Raw genomic sequence first — 21,965 nt, forward strand, 5'->3', positions numbered from 1 at the left:
TGCAATGTGCACTTTAAGGTGAGTTAAAGTGCTAACAATGAGATTGCCAAAGCTTGAATTAAAATAATTGAAAGCATATGAAGTGATGCCTTGTGTTGGAAATTGTAGCCTAATTAAAATGTATGAAATAGGCCTAATGCCATTTAGCGCTGTAACTTTGGGTGAACGGATTTGCAGCCTTCACTGACGAGCTTTTACTTTTTTAATTCAATAAACAGAGTTGTGGATGGTTTGAGACTCGCCTTCTCTGGATTTTTTTGAACACTGTTTAGACATTTCAACACTTGTGTGCAAAAAGATTTAGTATGTAGCGCACTGTGCGTCATTGTTGCTGTTGTTGATTTTGAACATTTCTAAAATGAAGTGTTTCTTTTCTATTCATTTCATGTTAAGATGACAATAGAAAGTTGATGAAATCGAAAGTGCCAATATAGTCTGATTTTAATGGTCCTTTTTATCAAAGGGATCCCAGATGATACGTTTTCTTATTCTGGTTCAAAAGGAAAATGTTTTTGTGTTTTAACCAAAAGGTGTGTGCTGTGTTACCGGTTAGGCTTTTTAATCAGAATATCAATAAAATTATTCTGTTTTTGGTATCGAGTGGTTGTTTGTTGTCAGCCATATTTTTTCACTATATTTTTTACTGGGCCTTTACACCTTCAACCAAAGGTTCAACGTTTTAGCTTGCTTTAAGAAAGAGCTGCATTCATTTTCCAAAGCGCTTAGGCCCAATGAAAAAGTACAATACATATCTAGTAGGCCTAAATAGTGCCACAAAAAAAAAATATTTTTTTCAACTTTCTCTCTATGAGTCACAAAAAACATCTGTGCCATTTCTGCTTTCTATTCAACTGATCAGGAAAAGAGGGGTTAAATGTTTTTAAGGGGTCCGGGGGCTCAATTTGGGGGCTGTGGGCCTTCCCATTACCCTGTGACCGGGTCGAGAGAATCAATCCTCAAAATGCAAATTTTGCCCTCGTCCCTAAACATATCAAATGCAATTTATTCAAAGGAAATTCACCAATCAACCGCCCTAATAAAACGCCAGCCACTCAATCTTGTTGCTGGGGACGGGTGGGGGGTCCCTTCCCCCGGTCCCAAACGCGAGGTCACCGCGCTTTCAGGGTTCACCTGGAGTGCACCGTGCAACATATGTAATTCAAAGCTATTCAGTCTTTTGTGTGGAGAGTCAAGATCGCTATTATAAGGCTGGCATCAAGCTCCGAGTGAACAGATGACGGAGACTTGTTCAGCGCGTAAACTTTTGACCCCAATTTTTCCTCCTCTTCTGCAGCTATCTCGCTCTCATCTGTCCCAGCCCAGTGAGAGATCTGGCCCTCTTGAAACGAAAAATTGATTTGAACAATGTCTATCTCTTTTGCCATCACGAGGATAATTTTCCCCAAATTTCATAATTAGAGAAGATGCCAGCACAAGAGCTGAAATGCAATTGTAGCTTTATGATGTTTCCAACGAGGGAGCGAAAAGATAAATCCAATAGGCTCCCACTCAAGACTAATAGGGCCGTAAAATATGCAAATCATTCATTAGCGATATAGAGTAACCAAAGCAGCCAAAAGTCTTTGTTGGAGGCAACACTTAAAGTCAACTCCCCCTCTCTCTTCACATAGTCTTTTCCTCCAGTGCAGGATGTTACCACAGGCTCTGTGTCCCTCAGTAAATTCATTTATACGCATTATGCTTATAGGCAGCGCCAAGCAAACTTTGTCATTAACGCGAAGGCGTGCGTGTGCGCGCGGTACCGTGGATGTGTGAGCGGTTTCCCTCTCTCGATACAGCAGGGTGACAGTGAACTTGGCCTAAAGCGAGCTCTGCTGGTGGCTCGGAGAGGATGCAGATTTATCTTGGTGCTGTGGCTGACCTCCAGATGAACCTACAGCGCTTCTCTCTCTAGACTGCTTGGCAGTACGCCGCACATAGGGCCCTGTCGAAATTTCTCCTTTTGAAATATTGTCAAGGGTTTTCATTCCCAAATAAAACGCACTCTCAGTGTGTCCTGTTGTATTTTCAGTGGGTCTAAAATCAAACTGGAGTCCGTATTTTGTTAAGATGGTGAATTATTTGCATAACAATGAGCAAAATGTGTTAAGCAATAAACCTAAAGATACAAGCAATATGGTTTGGATTATTCTGGTGAATTTTACAATCGGTGCAACCTCAAAACTTTATATCTGTTGATTAAAAAAATAAAAGCAATTTGGGGAGAATTCCACATTGTCTGTCCAGTCTGACCAGATTTTAAATTCCACTCCAGTATTGGTGGATAAAGGATTTAAGAAGTTATTCGGTGATGAATACATTTATTTATTTGCAGAAAGGTTCGGAAATAACCTGTAATGATTCTAGACAGTATGATGTAGGACTCTGAACTAAAAATAAAACCTTGATATTTAAGTTATCATGGCTGGTGGACAATGTAACCTTTGCAAATCCGCCCAGGCAACAGCTTTAAGAAGGCTGACCGGTTATTTGCAAGGTTGTTTGCTTCCAAAAACTCATAAAACGTCTTAAATAGTGATAAACGATTTGATTTTGTAGATGGTTTTGTGCATATTTTGCCTCAAATTAGAAACGGGCGCATCGAGTCACACACCATTTAATTGAAGAAATGCGCAATGTCCTAAAAAGAAAGAAAGAAAAAGACAAGTCCAACACATCAAAAAAGAAGTCAGAAACGATTTAATTTTTTCGCCCATTTTCAGTCCATGTTTTTTGGAGTCAGGGTCCACTGGTGGCCGGCACTGATCGGACAGGAGGTCATCACAAAGCGAGAGTGACTTCTAAGAGGTCATCTGAACTTTTCAACCCCAAACACAAAACGACGTGGCAGACACAAAACTCAATTCCTTTTCAAATGTCTCCCCGCTGCTGTTTGTTCCCATGTTGTGTTTACTTGACACTGTTTACAGCCTGTCCCAAATTCATACACGGTGCCAACATGTGGAGCGCAGCGCTCAGCGAACTAACTGCAACTTTTTCAGGAACGGACCAACAACTTTCAAAAGTCATCAGCACATACAGAATCAAATCAGACGGAGCTAGCTGTAAATATGTAGGCCTGCATTAGCGCTTAACTTTATCAAAGGAAATCTCCACACTCCACACACCCCTTGGAAACTTTCTGGCTCACGGTCTGTGAATTCTCCAATGTAATAAAACGACAACAACTAGAAGTTTGTGGGGGTGGAAATGGACACAGAGATAATTATCCAACATGTAAAAATGGATTATGAGTTACACCGCAGATGGAGGGAAACAAGTTACACGGGGAAGGAAGCAATTAAATAGCCATGAGCAGGACCCAACCCTGCGCAACATCTGCCGAGACCAGTATTCAGCACTGCACAACTGACAAATTAGTGTAATGGACTAATAGGGACGGATAGAGGGAGTGAATACAATAATAAGGCTGTTTAACACTGGCTGGCTGTTCTCGGGCTACCGAATAGTCTGCAGAAACTTACCCAGAGACGCGGTCCTCATCCTGAAGAGCGTCCGGTCCATACTGAGGCAGACTGTGCAATACAGACGGTCTGTACCGGTCAAGTAACACTTACAGCCTGCAAAGAGAGAGTCAGACGAAGTCTCGCCGTCAGTGCGATTATATGTTATGTGCAATATACTGTCAACTCCCCAAAACCATAAAACTTACTTTAATGGCCACCACGTGACCGTTTATGGCCAGTGAGCCTATCTGGCCGCGCTCCGGATGATTTTTACGATCTAATTCATAGACAGAACCCCCCATTCATTTAGCACCCAAATGTCAGAGAGCCAGAATCGGCCCTAATAAAGTTTACAGCTTGAAAAGTCGAGCTGATTCTCCGGGAATAGCCCAGGAGTATGAGCGCAAGGGGACGCCCGGCCCCTTGGAGCCGGTTAGTGGCCAAGGACCCCCAAAAGCCCCCAGCTCCACAGCAAAGGTGAGTAAAACTTGAAGTTTTTATTCAAGTGGACCTGTTGAATTCGAGGAGATTTAACTTGAGGAAACTTTTACAATTTTTGGACAGCTCACACAAGTGACTTAAAGATTTTAGACCAAACAGCGAACCCTGACTCTTCTCTGACACGCAGCAGTCGTGGCAAAAGCGCAAATGAATCTTGAATATTTTACAAAAACGTACACTCACTGTAATGTTGCTGTTCCAGTAGAAAGTTTATTATAATGACCATCATCATCATCGTTATTATAGTATATTCTTGACTTCCAGTCTTTGCAAAACATTTACAAAAAGCTAATCACGATGGAGTTATACACATAGGCAATGGAATTTACTGTGGGACCCTCCACATAAAAACAGCTAGAGAAAACAAAGACAAAAAAACACGTTTTTACTAAGATGTTGCGCCCAGGTGAACAACGCTAACAGCAGCTCCTGCAACAAAACAAAACCAAAAAAAAAAAAGATACAAGGTACAGCTACTGTACATACAAGACAGAGTCGGCACCTCTGTCCATACATGTGTTCACAACGCACACAATAATCACACAAAGGCTTACGTACTCTGCTGGCTCTACTGTTGGAAGCAAGTTATCTGACAAGTTGGTACAATACATCAAACCAATAAATACATACATATACAGTACATACATAGAAAACGAAGGCTAAACACAAAGGCAGCTCGGCCTCAACCCTCTATTTATTAGGCTGTTATTGTTCTGACAACTTTTACTGGATTTATTTGCGGAAGGTAGCATTTCAAGCTTTGACGGTTTTATTTTTTTTTCGTCTGAACAAGAAATAATTTAAACAAACATTGATTTTCATGTGTTTCTTTTTCCTCTAAATCTAGACAGAACTGTACATAATGCTTTTTTTTTTACTCACATAAGCATTACCACGGTGGAAATAAAAAGGAAATAATATTAAGGAATATAATGGGACGGTTGTTGGACATATAGAGGGCTTAGGTGGGGTGTCCCCTGTCCCGCACTCAGCCCCTTAACAAAGTCTCTACGCTTTTGGAAATAGGAGGAGGAGAACTTGATGTGCCAATCTTTGTTTTATTTTCATAGTGCTCGCTATCAGGGAAAGATGAGTGAATATCAAGGCCTGTAGCCTCCCCCGCCTGCAGCCGCCATGTTCATGCTCTTCAGCTTGTTGTCTTTCTTCCACTTCATCCTGCGGTTCTGAAACCAGATTTTGATCTGTCTCTCTGAGAGGCAGAGGGCATGGGCTATCTCGATCCTCCGCCTGCGGGTCAGATACCGGTTGAAGTGGAACTCCTTTTCCAGCTCCAGGGTCTGGTAGCGGGTGTATGCAGTCCTGGCTCTCTTGCCCTCTGGTCCTGCCAAATCTTTTGCAGATAGAGAGGATGGGGGGGACATGAGATGCAGTAGATGTTAAAAGAAATGTGTGCAAAAACTTGTTTGACCACATTTCTCTCGATTATTTTATATTGGTTTCTGCAGGTAGGAGTGGCGTAAAAGTTGGCACACGACTAAGTTTTAAATTAACCCAATCACTAAAAACAACTAGTAACAAAGTAAGATACACACCTTTTCAATTGCACCTTGCGAAAAGGAATTAACATGGTTAAGGATGTAAAATGTGAGCAATATGACCATAAAAAAACACAGTATAATAAACAAAATAACATATATCTGTATGTATCATATGCATTTGAGCTAACATTAACCTCATATGTTATGTTGTCAAATGATCCCGTACCTGGTCTATATTGACATTACTGAAAAGCAATAATACACCAAACAGGTGAGAGGCGCATATGGCGCCACATGCCCCTTTGGAAAGTAAATATATATTGTGCTTTTGAAATGATATAAATGTCATAAAATGCAAAAATTGTCCACTTTTGGCCTGCTTATCTTATAGTTAAAAGTCCCTGAATATGATATAAACATGATCACACCTTTACCAAACACTAACACAACGCCAGGTCTCTAAAATCAATACAAGATCATTTTTTTAAAAAAAAAGCAGTTTACCATGATTTATATGTAGTTTTCTCATCCACGGATATATCTGAGGCTGTGATGAGTCGGTGACATTTTGAGGAGTTGTCGGTGCGCTTCCCGCAGGCTTCTCTTCCTCGAGGGGGGAAGCTTTGGACACACAGTCCCGGCTGAGCAGCAGCGTGCCTCCGTTCGAGCTCGAGCACGGGGTTGAGCACGGGGTCGTTAAAGAGTTTTTCACGGCTCGGTGTTGAGATTGAGCCTCGGTGACCGGGGACGAGGTGGCGACCGAGGAGCACGGTAATGGGTCAGGTGGTGGCGATAGAGACGATGTCCCGGTGCTGCTGGAGGACTGGGTGTACCTGACCGGCTCTACCGAGGGTGTTGTCGCCGCTGAGTGACTCGGGGAGTAGCCCTGCGTCCGCTCGCTGCCCACAAAGTGTCCGGTACCGGCCCGCCCGACTGTTAGGTCCATCCCGTTGTAGCCATAGCCGTACCTGCTGGAATGCATGGCCGTTGAGTCCCTGTATTGCTCGTTTGCCGTACTATGGTCTCCATAATTATGTAACTGGAAGTCCGCGCCATTGGGATAGCGACCGCAGAATGAGTTCACAAAATAGGAGCTCATTTGTTGACAATTCCACCGTTTGCTCGTTGCAGGTATTGTTGTTGTTGTTTTATTGTTTTTGGAGGTAAAATAGCATAAACCTGTGTGCTTGATTTGTGGCTCTTATGGTTTAGCGCGTCCTATAGCACCCTTGCACAATTTATGATGAATTATGGAAATGAGTGGGACATGGACTTGATTCTGTCTTACGTAGGCACCCAAATATGGGGTACGGCGGAGAATCACGTGCTTTTGTTGACCAGTCGTAAATCCTGCTTGGTGACCTCCAGAGGTAAACTCGTGCACAGAGGAAATACTGGGTGGGATGTGAAGGGCGCGCGCCTCCATGCGCTCGTGGCCAGGGCAAACTCAGAGCCAGGGCTCGGGTGTTTTGAATTGTCGTGGTGCGCCATCCTCTGGCTCAACTGTTGCACTGCCTGTCTGCGGTGCTTTCTGAGGCGTGGGCTCCACACGGGGTCATTCAGAGGTTAACGACCATTGCGGCAAAAACCAACGGGCTCCTAAACAATACAACAAGTGACATGCTGAGAGTGCCATCTCTGCGAGGAAAGTGTACAGGAATAATTCGATCAGAATCTGTTATGCATGTTATGATGGGCGATGAGTGCAAATAGTCTGTGCAGTTAATAGAATAAAAGCCCATTCAAAACAGAGCTGCGTTTTTTATAATCATAAAACAAGTGAATAAGCACTCATGTGGGGAAAGACTAATGAATAAATGAGATAAAAGATAAAAGCCAAACGCCAAATTGTCGAAAAACATGACAGAGACTGCCATTTACGGCCTGTCCTTTATGCCACATAAAATAATTAATAACTTTAAATATTGGCTATATATGAACACACATAAACACACGTTACTGTCTATTTTAGGCTGCTTTAAAATTGAACGATTCCAAACAATAAGCCCTCAGATGATATCATAAGCTTTTTTGAATGTAACCCGACTTTACGCTCTCGTTTAAAAGCGAATCGTCGTTCATATTGACTTTTAGACAGTCAGTGTCTCATCAAATTGCAGTTTTAGTGTTTTGTATGTTTGTGAGATATCAACACAAGACCGAGAGCAACATAAAATCTCTTTTCCATAAGCAGCTACACCGTGTGGAGTTTTGTACAGTCACTCTGCAAATTAATTTAAAGAAACAAAAGAGACTAACATTTGAAATTAGAAAATATTGGAAAAGGAAATATTCGAAACGATTGATGGATAAAATTAAACCAGCGCATTTGAAATGTTGTAATGTAAAATTACCACAACATTCAGATAATAATTCATATTTTAGTCCGTGCATTGTGCTGTAGGCTATTTGTACTTAACATTAGGCTACAAAGAGGTAGCGTCCTATTTTCTGTTCCTTCCCTTCCACTTCTAAAAAAATAAAAGCTATAAAAGCTATATATGCTATTCTATGTGATAGGCCTACTGAAGTAAACATTTTAACACAATTGTCTAATCGATCGATTACAACGTAGCACAGAAATAAAGTAAAGCTGATTGATTATCAAAAATAAAAATAAAAAAACTTTAGTTTTAGGGAAATTATTCCCTACGTTAAAAAAGAAACCCTGACGAGCCCTCTCCAGCTTTTATTGTAACCACGCCAATCAAATATCAAATCTACTGCTGTCCATGTTAATTCTGAGCAGGAATATATAAACAGGAGATCCGCACAGACCCTGACGCAAACACGAAGCCTAAATAGAGGCATGACGCCTCGTCCGTTTGGTTTTCTCCTTGTGGAATTTTTATGGCACCTTCGTCTCACGAAGGCAGCGACTTGTCCTCTGCTTTCCCCCAACATGCTATTTCCCCAGAGCAGCCCCTTTACGCAGCACAAGCCCAATCGTGTGTTACTGCCAAAAACAGCGAGATATAGATTATTTATTCTGTTCCAGGTATGTGTGCCCTTTGCGGTAACAGACCCCCAGAAGGCAGGACTTGAAGAAGGGTGAGTACCGGGCTCCCACATCTAGAGAAGCACCAAGGAGTGTGTGTGTTTGCTAAGCAGTCATACTCCAACAGCTGATTTATGGCTGGCCAATGGCAACAAAGTTCCCACGAAAATTATTTCCCCGAGTCGAGCCAGGGACACACCCAGGAACTAAATAAAGACCAAAAGAAAGGAGATGAAAGAAGTGAGTGCGCACTGGTGTCAAACATGTCGGGCTGGGAGCGAGGGGGCCACTGCTGCAGGAAAGACAGGAGGGCAGTGCACTCTGCATACGCCCTCACACACCAGCAGCCGTGAGTCTACGAGTATGCAAATAAAATCTCATAATTTAATTCATTTTCGGCCTAAATATCATTACGCACGGCTGCAGTGCAAGCTCACAGTGGTCACATTCAGGATAGTTATGGCATTTTATAGAATACGATGAGCAGAGCAATTCTCAACCTAATAACACACACACACACTTTACAACAGAAATAATTAGATATTGGATAACATATGGAGACAGTAACCGTTTTTGGTCCACGACACAATGTGAAACTAGGATTTTTGTCAAAGAAAAGAAACCGGAAAAGAATACGCAGGCATAGAACATTCAAAATGGCAAATGAACATTATTGGATTCATTTTACTATACAATCACTTTTGCTGATGCTTTGCATTTTAGAGCTTCAAAACTTGGTTGCTTGAACGACTGATACTTTTATGCACGAAACAATAACAACACAGTATATTAGGCTGCATGTCAGGGAACACCGTAAACAACACCGATGTGCAAACAGAATCATGTTTTCGAAAAGAAATATTTTAGATTTTTAAATTTCATCGGCAGGGACGTTCCTGTGTGTCAATTAAAGGTCATTCAAACGGTTAAAATAACCTCGTTTTGTTCACTGAAAATCAGTTCAGTGTCCAGTGAGTCGGGGCCTGCATGCACACGTATGAAGCACAAAACTTTAAAGCATTATTCGTGGACACGCAGGTACAAATAGAGGTCGACTTGTCTGATGTCCATTTGCAGCAAAACAGGCAGAGCTGCAACCGCAATACTCCCAATGTCTCCACAGGAGGGCGTCAAAGAGCACATCTTTTGGCCACCATCCACCCAATGGATTTTGCAGCCGAAAGCCCATTTCAAATCCAACAACAAAACAAATAAGGTCTTGACAGCATGCACAAGCCAAAGCGAAGATCAAGACGAAAGCAACACAAGTTTTATATGTTATCTAATTCAGGTTGATTAGATTGATACCACGTAGAATCTGCCATTCAAATCAGAATAAAATAAACTGTAACATGAAACCATTTCCTCCACATGATTCAAACGTCTGGCTATTTAAACTGAAAACAAATGAGGCGTAATCTTTGAATAACGAACTGGTTATTTGCTTAAGTTGTTTGTCACTGCAAATTGACAGAAGAGCAAACACATGCAAGTTTCAGTTGTCTTACCTTGTGAAGATTTCTGCTTGTAAACAGGGGATGTGAGGGGAGGGAGCTGGCAGGTGCGGGCAGTGACGGAGGGAAGTATCCAGCTGAGTCCCCGGACTGAAACTGGGGCTCCCGGGGGCCAGTGACGCACCGGGGCTCCTTCCACTCATCTTGCCTAAACGTGTCAGGAGACCGACAGCAGGGCAACCAAACGACCCAGTCATGTCCCAAGGAAAGCTCCTGCGCGTCAGCCTCTGCATGACCGAGAGAAAAGTCCAAACTCCAAAAAAAAAAGAAGAAGAAAAGCGAGACGTGAGAGGCATAAAAATGTAGAAGGTCGCTGGTGAGAAGAGCCGCGTGGAAGCCCGAGACCGTTGAATGAAAGGCTGCTCTATTCCGCTATTGGAAATTATATATAAAAAGTTCATGTTCACGGCTCCCTGCCACGTGACATGCTGTGGCCAATAGGAAGACGAGCAGGGTCGTAAAGTTGTATTGCTATGTTGTAAATTTTCATAAACAACAACGGATTTATGACCCAGCGCTGGAGGGAGAGATGGGGAGAAATGGGGCAGGGTGGGAGGGGGGTAGAGACGGAGAAGGAAGGAGGGCAGGTCACCGTCAGGCGCCATCTTACAGAGGGAAGAGGGAATGCAGAGTTCAACAGTAATTTCCCTTCATCTGCAGCCTGCCCCATCTCGTATCCTCATAGTTCACATTCCCTAAGTCTAGTGTGTACTCAACCTTTATAATGGACTGCAGCATGTTTCACTACATGCAACCTAATATTGGCCACAGTGACTTACGCACTTGCTGGTGACAGTGGGAGACAGATTATCACTCAACCGGCGCGTAATTGCTGTGATTATCATCATGATTGTTGTGGTTACACAGAAGTAAGCTCGCTAATATTGAATGCAAACAAATAGACAGGTAAAAGCTATTTTATTCAATAATTATATTTTCATTTACAGATGTAAGACATTCCCAGAGGCTTAAGACTTTTTATATTTATTTGTTCACATATTACTCAGCCTATAATTCACATTGAAAAATTGGGCACAAAATTTATCACAGTATTTGCATATGTTGGATTACTATTGCGTACTCATTTTATACTAAAAAAAGTAATGACTTTATACTGAAATGTAATGCTGTCTAAATAAAGGGGCATTCATTTATTGTTGCCATTCACAACACGTATGAAATGTTGAGCCTGAAAATCTTCCTAAATGAAATATAAAATTTTACAGTACACGGCTAAAGACTTAAACATTTACGTTCCTGTTTACAGTATAATAAGCAAGTTGACTTTCTGGGGATCTGAGGTAGGTCACATGAGTTCACCCGAAACTAAACAAATATTTCTGTTAATCCTGGGGCGTATGGGGGGTAAATAAGTATCGAAAACATGCATATTAACATCCTAAGGGGTAAGCAGTGATAATAAAATGATACAGCGGTACACTTACTGAAATCTACAGAAGCATCTAAATCACAGTTTGAGGCATTTAACTAACAAAACATTCACTTTTATTTATTCACAATAAGGCACATTTGCGCAGAATATTGTATTTGTATCCATTTAGAAAATGTCTGGAGAAAAAATATTCGAATAGGTAGAATATATTAATTTACAGTCAATTTCAACTAACGTTGAATTCCTTGTGTGAGTGTTTTAATATTAGCAGGTAAATAATAGGTAGTTTTTCGTTAAGGAATGTGGATTCAGTAGTACAATCGGGTTAAATTAGGCTACATATAAAAATAGAGTTTGGATAGGTAGTTAATATCGCTATTCCATGCGGAGCCTTTTTATGCATTTTGGGTTTTAACATTAAATATCAAACAGCCTACTGTTAAATACTTATTACACAATTGCTTTCAGCTGTCATTCACTTAATTAGCCTACAAAGCTCTTAGTGCATGAATGGTATGTGAGAAACATCTCAGATATATTTGTAGACCACATTTAACAGTATTTTTCTTTCTTTTGATGCTTTGTCCGTCTCTTTCGTTACTTTGCAGCTGTTTCTGACTCCAAACCGGCGCTCCGGTCGTCTCCAGCTTCGGGCTCTGACACCGCCTGGATATCAAGGTCCTTTTCCCCGGGGGTCGATACCGGTTCCTCCTTGTGGTCTTTCTTCCACTTCATCCTGCGGTTCTGAAACCAGATTTTGATCTGTCTCTCTGTGAGGCAGAGGGCTTGGGCTATCTCGATCCTCCTCCTGCGGGTCAGGTACCGGTTGAAATGGAATTCCTTCTCCAGCTCCAGGGTCTGGTACCGGGAATAGGTCTGCCGCCCCCGCTTTCGGGTTGGATCTGTGGAAGATAAGATGCGCTAGCTCTATATAACTGGCAGAAAATGCAGTTTTTTCCTGCATGTATGAAATATGATACTGCATAAAGCATTCATTAAAGTGGTGTTCAAACTGTTGCTGACAATTAAAAAAAAACATGTGGTTGGAATCATCTTGGGACTCATTAATTTATTTGTGATTGAGCAATTAATTGTGGCTCATATTTTTACATTACCCCCTACCCACACACAGAAAAAAAAAAAGATTTGAGTGTTAAGTTTTCTGCATCTATTAAGGTAGTCCTGCTGGGATGTTTGGCCCAGGCCTCCTTTGATACTCTGCATGCTTTTCCGATTAAAAGCCAGCGATGTGCTGCGCACCGAAGGAGCCATAAGTAATTAGATTACAGCACAAACACCTTTTCCTTCAAAATGATAACAAATACCAATGTTACAAATTGCTTGCATTCTAAATCCACTTGACTTCTTTTTGTAACCGACAATACTGGTGCATATTGATCCAGCAATGTGTACGAACGAGTTTCAGAAATGACCAGAGTCTCTGCAGTGCAGACCCAATTAGAAAGGAGCTCTAGAGTGCAAGAGAACTGATTTACACAACAGGCCGGTCTTTTTTACAACCACAAAGGGGAGAAGAGGCTATAAGAGTAATAGGAGAGCAGACAAATTCCCCAGCGGCAAGGTCTCTGCGTACTCAACACACAGGAGCGCTGGCCAAATGAATTTATGGCTGCAGAACTCATTAGTTGCGCAATAAAAGTTTTACGATTCTTTCCATGCAACACCAATGGCTTCACGAAATTAATTGAACCACTAACGGCCAATGTAAGTATCCCAATGTTTTGTAAAAGCATTGACCCAAGGGCTTTGAAATAGCACAGAAGAGACAATCAGCACATACCTGATGCTCTCATCCAGGGGTACATCCGGTATTGTTTGTCCGGCGGCGAGGTGAGGGGTCCCGGCTCCAGATGGCAGCAGCTGTCGGTGAACAGGCGGCTTTGGTCAAACAGGCTGCAGTGCAGTGTGTGTGCGTCCTGCCCCTGGCCATAGCCCGAGGTAAACACGGGGCGGCTCTGGTACACTGCATTATTGACGCTGTAAACTCCAGACAGCGACGGTGGAAACGCGATGGCCGAAGCAGTCCGAGCCGAGCCATAGTCCTCTCCACTGGGTCCAATACTGCAAGACGCCCGCTCTACGTTTGGGAAGAGAGAACTGCCCGCTGTATATTTGCTAAGAAGACCGTCCACATAATAAGAACTCATATTTTTCTCTCTGATTTGTTGGCCCAGAATCCTCAGTGTCGTTTTTACGAGGTAGTGTGATATATGACAGCAATACACCCTAGATTTACACCAAACCCCATTTTTACTCTGGACTAAAGAACTCACCCACGTGATTCAGGCCTGGACACTCATCCAATCAGCAGGCAGACATGGATTTCATTATGGCGCAGGACTGCAGAGTGAAATCAACGCTTCACACACACATAAAAACACACGAGAGAAACACACAATCTCAGGGATCTAGAGGTAATGTGGGTCATTTAAAGTCATTTTACATCACTTATTTTACTACTGCTTTACAAATAATCTTTTAAAAGCGTTGTTATTTGTAACTTTATTATTAGCTTTGTAACTATTCCAACAGAAAGTGATTTTGTTGGTTTCTCTTGCTTTAAAATAAATATATATATTGTAGGTTTGAACATGATTATCTGAATACTATGTCCACTAACACTGGATTTTTGAGGTGAGAATTTGGCAGGAATTTAAATAAAACATTTTTAAATTGCACTTGCGATTAATAATAATAAGGTCTAATTCATGTTCCAAAAAGATTTTTACTGGCATTGCAATGTTACATGCATTAGCAGAAAGCATGTCTACAATAAACACACAAAGATAAAAGAAAGCGAATGATCAGAATTACACAGAAAATAAAAGAACTAGTAATTTTATTATCATCATCATTATGGAAAATAAAATGATGATAATAATAAATAACGCAACCTGAATTCGTTAAATTCTTTGTGAACATGGAAAACTATTGATTATAATTGCGCAGCTCAGCCGATTGTGTTTTGTGTATTGTAACTTCAATTTAAAACCCAGCTTTGTTAGTACATTTAAATCTGCATAATCTACGTTCATAAATGCAATAAGGAAAATGTTAAAAGAAATGTTGATATTTCATGTTAGTTAACTTGTACAGGGTTATTGAGGCTAAGTTTAAAATGGGTTGCGTCTATAAAGCCATATACAAACATCAGAGAAGGACAAACACTGAACAGAGAGCGACTATCTGCAGTCACTGTGTGCTGGCTGTTTCTGCGTTCCCCGCAGAGCCGCAGGCTGGAGAAACAGCTTCTGCACTGAGACTGTAAAAAGGTGTGAAATTATTTTGCTGGAGTCTTAAAATGTTACTACAGTTTGTTCCCCAGTGCAGGTTCATTAGGGAGGAGTGTTAAAAGTGGTGGGGTGATGTTGTGGAACAGTGTCGCCACCCTCTGGTGACATGCAGGGACTGCAGGGTGGGGATGCGGCAGTGGGCAGGCGCTTTCTCTTTCTGCTGCAATCCGGGATCAAATACAGCATAAAAAGTAAGAGAAAAGACACTCAAAAGGTGCCGTTACGTCTCTTAGGTTGTGATTTTAAGCAAAGCGCTGATGTCTATTAACAGACTTGTCCAGATGTAGTTTTTTTAAAAGCATCATCTATAGGCCTACCACTGTGCTGAGGCTGTTCTCATTCACTTTTCGTAGTTTATCTCTACGAAAAGTAATGCACTATAATTCGTATATAACCCACGCTGTGTTTGAAACTAGCTGCTGGCTTTATTGCTCCTTCTCCTTTAGGACGGGCCCGGCAAAGGAGCAGAGGGCGGAAGGTTCCCAGGTAAAAACAAAGGACCGCTCCAAATGACCGTGAGTCCTGCGCGTCCCCGTCGTGGAGGATCCAATAAAGCTGATCATTTCCGCTCGGCCTTTTGTCCAGAGCGCAGTCCCACAGAAAGAGAAGAAAAAACAAATGGGTGCCATTCTGGAAACGGCCTAATTGTGTCTGGACGGCCATAAAGCCATTAAAACTGGAATGCCAGACAGTATAGCAGACCAGGCGTTTTATTGCACTGTCTCTGGTCGAGTCTTTGAAGTTTGGGTCCATCTGCGTCCCCTAACGCGTCACAACAGCACTCCAGTTGGACTAAAGTCCGACTTACCGTCTAACTACAATAATCTATCAGTTTCCGTGCGGCCTTTGATGAGAACTAAATGGCCTAGTGTATCTGACAGAACCGTACGTGCCTGCCCCCCCGATCGACCATCAGACTTAGCAGCTCTACAGCTAGCTCACATTGATTTGCTGCTTCTCGTATTTTCTGTCTTCGTGCCAAATATTTTCTTCAACATGCAGAGACTTGAACCGGCGTTACAAACGTAGAGGTCATATTTTAAAACTAGATCTCTTCTCTAAAAACGTTGTTGACAGATAGGTTACGTTGCGTTTTTAATCCAAAATTCTGTTATATTTCACAATATTTAATGGCTTTTGGCGGAGCTTTAGCATGAGCGGCCTTGTCATATCTGAGCTGAACACAAAACATATCGGCTGCATTATTTTGGGCTTCAGCTGTCGAAGCCCTCGATGTCTTTTTTGTTGTGTGTCCTCTCGCCTCGCAGCGCTTTGCACCCCATAAAAGGTTATAGCGGTAATTGTCTTTTATGGCTGTATACAGCTAACAACATCCTCTGCCAAGACGCAGCTCTGTCCCCAATCCAGAAACACACACACACACACACAGAGATATTCACCTATAGGTGTGTGTGTGTGTGTGTGTGTGTGTGTGTGTGTGTGTGTGTGTGTGTGTGTGTGTGTGTGTTTGCGCATGTGCGCTCTGCTAATTGAAATGCCTGAAACTATTTAGAAAAATGTGTTAATTTGCAGTATGCTCAAGTATCCAAATATATTTGTATATTTTCCTAATGTGTGTGTGTGTGTGTGTGAGTGAGAGAGAGATGTAGTTGACAGAAGTCGCCTTCATTTTTCAAATAAGCATCAATGAAGACTTTCTGTGCAGCGAGATTTGGTGAATTAAGATATTATAAAAACAAGTCATTTATTTCGATGTGAGGCCAAAATAAAATAAGAATGTAACGTGCATGCATTCGCAGATATAATTTGTTTTATTTAATAAATAAAGTACAAATTACATTTGTGAACCAAAAGTCAGTCGGTCAGCAGACCATGAGGTATTCATTAAGTAGCCTACAGTGTTTTATTTAATTTTCTCTCACTAACAAACATTTCAAAATATTACTCCCTGAAATTCATAGTTCAGCATCTAATGCAAGCAAATCTACTATAATCCGCCATCGAAAGAAAATAGGTTATTGTAGGTAGTTGAAAGACATAGGTAGTCAATCGTGTCACGTAATATAGCTTCTATAACATCTTTTAATTTAGTATTTTAGCATTTCCAAGAGGTTTCTGAGGTTTACGCACCTCCCTCAAAATGCGTTCAGTCTGTTTTTCTACGGTTCCAATGTTAGATTCAAACTCATGGTCATCAGTCGTAGTTCTAGCAGTAAGGGAGAAGCAACAATAAAATTAATACATTTGACAAATTATACGCTCAGGTGACTCTGAGATAGACAACAAATATAGCTACAAACCGGAACACACATAGAAACATCCATACACAAACAAGTACAGGGACCAGGCCAACTAATACACTTTAACGAGGTATTATTTCAAATCAACATAAGAAAAGAACAAATTAAAAAACGAGTGGGCACTGTTAAAATTGTGCAATATAAAGGTAGTCGCATCAAAGTGAAGCCCAACATGCTTTTTTTTTTTTTTTACCAGACAAATAAGCCTAATAGCTTCTGTTATATAGAACAATAAGACAATGAAGTTTAAAAACAAGGTCCAGCAGAGTTAAGAGCTTCCACACACAAAGCTCGCTAACAGCCTATAATACTGTATTCCTACGGTTCAGTCACTCGTCTTTCGGTGCGCCGTCTTTATTAAACTTCTTCATCTTCATCCTGCGGTTCTGGAACCAGATTTTAACCTGTCTCTCGGTAAGGTTTAACAGCCTCGCCACCTCGTACCTACGGTCCCTGGTCAGGTAGGTGTTAAAGAGGAACTCTTTCTCCAGCTCCAGGATCTGGTGCTTGGTGTAAGGACAGCGCTTTTTTCTCGTGGCGCTCGCGTGGAGCCAGTTGGACACTGGGTTATCTGGAAAGAGTGGGGTGCGACACTGGTGTGAGGGCCCGGTACCGAGTGACCAAATGTAAAAATAAACATCACTCATAATTTGGCTCAGAAATTCTGATGAGAGGAAAATGGCTACACATGTATAACCGCAGCTACATCCAAATACAGCTCCCCCTAGCTCTCTCCGCTCACGTTCACTTCAAAAGCTACAAAAGGTTATCTAATATAGCAATGGGAGCTGGGCCATTAACAGTCCCCATAAGGAAATGGCACGTTCAGAATGGCATCTGTTCAGACGCGCACCCCCCATTCCTCATAGCTTTATGCGGTATAAATAGTAGGCTATAAACATAAAGGACTCTGCAGCGACTTACTTGGATCAAGGCCTGGTTTCTCTTCAGCTTCACCGCTCATGTCCCCTGCCTGGCCGGACAGTGCGTCCTTTTCCACCGGTGATGCCGTTGCCACCGTCCCGTTGGCGTAATCAGAGAGCAACAGCGCCGTATGGGAGCCGGGCAGCGCGCCGTCAGCTCGCGTACCCACACCCTCCGGTTTGATTCCGTAGTGATGGGTCGCCGGTAATCCGGCCATGGGAAGAGAACCAGACATGGGCTCCAACAGCCACGACTGATAGCGGCCATCTGTATCTGCACCGATCGGGCCTTGGGGATGCCCATAGTGGTGATGATACACAGAGGAGACGGTGCCTGGGAACTGAGCAGGAACGTGGCTCCATGACGGCCCGAATACCGGAGGTTTGGACGGGAAGGTGCAGGTCCCAAGCTCGCTGTGGTCGCTGATGGAGGTGGACTGTCTGGCGTGCTGGAGCCCAGGACCGGAGGGGTATCTCGGCACAGAGAGCTCCTCGCTCTCGGGCAGAATGAGGGAATCGACGTAGTAACTAGTCAGTGTTCCGGATGTCGACATGGCAGAAAAATTGTACGTTCACATGTACGCAGTCATACAAACAGATACATGCAAAAAGTAAAAGCGCGCACGCACACACCACACACACATACACACGCAGTAAACCCAGCCTCACAAAATAACAATGTGGAGAAATCAAGTAGCAACTTGGCCCCACAGAGAACTACAGTGGGCTAGTATTGTGAGGACAGACTGCCATGCCATTGGGTAGCAGACACACGTGATCATAAAGGCTGAACAATAAAGGATAAATCAATCCCTTTGGTCATTAAATACTCACCCGCGCTCCTATAACAAACTCTAGTTTTAAAGCTAAGAATTATCAAGATAAAAGTTAGATCTGTTATCTGTGAGATGAAAAATATGATTGACTCAATGATAAGAAATCTTGTATAGTATGTTACCCTACTGCTGCTGTTAAAATCCCTTCTTGGTTATCCAAAACGATACAGTATGTTTTTGGAAACCTTATTTTACGAGGTACTTTATAGGACACATAAGCACCCACCATTGCTGCTCAACAAAACACATTTTAACCACAACTGTATTGAAGAAACTTAGCAGCTCAAAGCTGAAACAACGTCTGGATCTCAAATTACAACTATACAAAAATACATCATTTTTTATTCTGTTCTTTTCGGTTGCTAGACATCTTCCAGTGTCCGTGTATTTTCTTCTTTTCAGCTTCAAACAATAAACATTTTACAGATTTAGCTAGTGTAGATAGTTGTTTATGGGTCTATGCTGATTTAAAAAACATTAAACGTGTAAGCATAATGTTTATGTGGTCTTGTTTTTCTACAATAACCACATTTCGTGATTTAGACAAGATATTTCACGTCACTAAATATGTTGGGGCTAAATCCCTAACATCTAATAATCCACACTACAGCACAGAGTTTTAACGAAGATAATGCAGGACTATGTACATTTCTTATAGCTGAAAGAGAATTCAATAAACATGAGATTATTTATAAAAAAAATGTAAGATTTTATTTTGAAATTTTCAATCAGATTAACAAAAAGGAAAAAGAAGCGGGACGATATTATTTCCATGTTTGTCTTGTTAGTTGCAGTTGTATTGGTTTGGTTATAATTACAGTCGAAAACCATTGGTCTATATAAATCAAATAAAAACATTTACCGGATAGCGCGTGACTGCATGTTATTAAATATATTAAAGTAATTTGTGTGTTACAAAATGGTCACAAAAATAGAACATAAAAATATAGAAGAACGTGAATTAAAATGAGCAAAGGAAACTGAATAAATGTGGTGCATGTGTGTTATTGACCCACTGAATTGAAGCACAATAGACGAATATTTTTCAAATAACATCCTATTGATGGAGTTTCTCCTTGCTTAACCTGCCGTTTAACCCGTTTATTATTTACACCGCTGTTATCACTTGAATGAGCCTATATGTTGCCATTATCACCGCCATCAACAAATTAACTCTAATGCCCGCTAGCAGCCAGTGGCTCGGTGTAAAGTTACACCTAAACAGATCTAAATATATGCGTAATGTGGTGTTTGTGGTTTCCTCCTTTTAAAATTAAATGGTGCGAGTGGCAAACACCAGGACACAGCAGCACCATTAAAATGTATGCAGTGAAGATTGAGATTATACAATTCAACAAATAAATAAATAAATAGACAATTGCCCGATAGTAGTGTTAACCTTAAAAAGAACTAATACATAAATGTTAACTCTGTATTTGTTGGAATTCTAAGCCTTAACCGGCATAAAATTTAGCTGGAAATATATTGATGTGTCACAGTAATCTCAGTATACTGAGAATGTATGCATATTACAGAAATACATCAATAGCCTAAATCAATGTGGATTTTACGAAATGTGGTGGCTGTGTGCGTATCAACGTCCATAATACGCTAAAGCAAACCCCACACTGCAGATCACGTTCACAAAGCAGCAACCTTGAGTTCTCCCACATTACGCTACGTGTTTTATTTATTACCAGCAAATAAACGGAGAGCTTGGCCAACACCCCACAAGGCCACAGGCAATTCAACACGCAGGAATTCTCTCCACTCTGCTGTTACTATTGCATTTAAAAGAGGAGCACAGGGGGGGGAAAAGGCACAAGCTGTCCATAATGTGCATTGTAGTTGAGAGCTATCACCTCGCTGGTACTTGCACATTATTTGGCCAACAGACATCAAACAAGCCGAGGGGGGGAAGGAGCGGCTGTGCGCCTATTTGTGCACTAAAAGTTAGTATAGACAAACACCTTCAGAGCAGGGAAAGACGCCACTATGCCAATGGCTCTCAGGCTGTAAACCTAAATCAGGGTGTTTTTCCCCCCAGTTTACTGCAGGGGCTATTCACTTCTTTTGCCTCTGCAGATAACAGCCTGTCTGGCGGATCTAAATATCACCATAAAGTCCTTCCCCTCCTTTTGTCTGAGCCACTATTGCGCAGCGGAAGCATCCGGTCTCATTGCCCACGGAGGTCGCTGTTGCCCCATTCACCTTCCCCTTCACTGCAGTGGTCGTAACCGAGGCCTTGTCTGGCGTGTCTGCGTCACTACTACTCACGGAAAACACTCGCGGCTTTACCCTTAATCCCAAGTCCACGACGCATACTGCAGCTCAGCTTTGATCACGTTTAAATTCAGCGCACGTGCCCGCTCGGGTTTAATTTAACGGCGAAAAACAAGTGGAGAAGTCTAAAGAAAACATCACAGGAGACAGGTTAAGAATATACACAACAGCCAGTCACTCCTCCCCGATTTATACGCCAGGGAGGTTTAAGACATGCTTCCAAAACACCTCTCCACAATTTTCAACAAATCCCATCATCTTTAAGTCTCTGATTTGCTTTCCTTTTGGTTTCGGTGTGTGTAACTGGGGCAATTAAGACAGTTTCATGTTGCAGAGTTAGAAATGGACCCCAACAACATGAAACTACCTAAACCACTCAACAGTCGATCCGGGCCTCAAGTGAAACACAATCAGCCAATTCATAATGCACCGTGGTCGCCGGTGTCGTCATCAAGTGTCCAAAAATCGTCTGTATTGAGAAGTACAACTGTATTGTACACACTACAGTGAAGCCGCTGCAACAAGGCGCAAAAATGGACAAATTCACAATGATAAATGGACTTACCCGACCCTGGAAATGTGAATCCCAGTATTCCCAAACTAAAGCAGAAGGTAATGTTTTATCCACAGTGTTTCTGTACAGTTCAGATTTCTAGCTGAGAGCCGGGCCTCCTCTCCGTCTGAAAGGCTCTCCCACGACTGAAGCTGCTCTTAGAGGAGAGGGAGAAACCTCATATACCAGCCAGTCATAAAACTCTACAATAGCCGAATGGGCATGCAGCTAGACGGCTTATAGACTAATATCTTAATTATTTCCGATGGCCATTACATTTGCAGCTAGAAACATTTCTTAGCTGGTTCACAAAAAAAAAAAGCGTATCTACAGTAGAGGAGCCCATGTTATTTTGGATTTTGAATTTCAAACAAAGCCTTTCTGCTTCTGTATAATCTAACTTTGAAAAAATATAAACCCACG

General features: G+C 41.9%; 4 protein-coding genes and 1 long non-coding RNA gene across 8 annotated transcripts in view; 1 reads left to right on the top strand and 4 right to left on the bottom strand.

Annotated features, from left to right (window-relative positions):
- The window catches only part of hoxa3a (homeobox A3a), a 30,779-nt gene extending 20,668 nt beyond the window's left edge, over positions 1-10,111 (bottom strand). For all 3 annotated transcript variants that reach the window (XM_044171083.1, XM_044171081.1, XM_044171084.1), the window contains exons 1-2: positions 9,974-10,111; positions 3,486-3,581 (exon numbers count right to left, since the gene is read on the bottom strand). The gene's annotated coding sequence lies outside the window, so the exon portion shown is untranslated. The remainder of the gene's footprint in view (positions 1-3,485; positions 3,582-9,973) is intronic.
- On the top strand, positions 3,709-12,118 carry LOC122864067. The gene is made up of 3 exons (XR_006375143.1): positions 3,709-3,944; positions 8,466-8,518; positions 11,981-12,118. It is a non-coding gene; the product is annotated as an uncharacterized LOC122864067 (long non-coding RNA).
- On the bottom strand, positions 4,154-7,004 carry hoxa5a (homeobox A5a). Its single transcript, XM_044171100.1, has 2 exons — positions 5,972-7,004; positions 4,154-5,319 (listed from the first exon to the last, which is right to left on the bottom strand). Exons 1-2 carry the CDS (start codon positions 6,564-6,566, stop codon positions 5,069-5,071), a joined length of 846 nt encoding a protein of 281 aa, XP_044027035.1. The 5' UTR covers positions 6,567-7,004; the 3' UTR covers positions 4,154-5,068.
- On the bottom strand, positions 10,881-21,857 carry LOC122864063 (homeobox protein Hox-A7). The gene is made up of 3 exons (XM_044171105.1): positions 21,555-21,857; positions 13,174-13,752; positions 10,881-12,274 (listed from the first exon to the last, which is right to left on the bottom strand). Exons 2-3 carry the CDS (start codon positions 13,538-13,540, stop codon positions 11,970-11,972), a joined length of 672 nt encoding a protein of 223 aa, XP_044027040.1. The 5' UTR covers positions 13,541-13,752; positions 21,555-21,857; the 3' UTR covers positions 10,881-11,969.
- hoxa9a (homeobox A9a) overlaps positions 16,440-21,965 on the bottom strand; it is a 43,240-nt gene continuing 37,714 nt past the window's right edge. The window contains exons 2-3 of one of the 2 annotated variants that reach the window (XM_044171102.1): positions 17,872-18,398; positions 16,440-17,518 (exon numbers count right to left, since the gene is read on the bottom strand). In XM_044171102.1, the coding sequence (XP_044027037.1) occupies positions 17,277-17,518; positions 17,872-18,398 (769 nt within the window). In that variant the 3' untranslated portion in view covers positions 16,440-17,276. Of the gene's footprint in view, positions 17,519-17,871; positions 21,309-21,965 lie in introns of those variants that run through there. The other variant, XM_044171101.1, reaches the window with a different exon arrangement.

The sequence above is a fragment of the Siniperca chuatsi genome, linkage group LG17 (assembly GCF_020085105.1).
Source record: "Siniperca chuatsi isolate FFG_IHB_CAS linkage group LG17, ASM2008510v1, whole genome shotgun sequence".
Classification (NCBI taxonomy): domain Eukaryota; kingdom Metazoa; phylum Chordata; class Actinopteri; order Centrarchiformes; family Sinipercidae; genus Siniperca; species Siniperca chuatsi.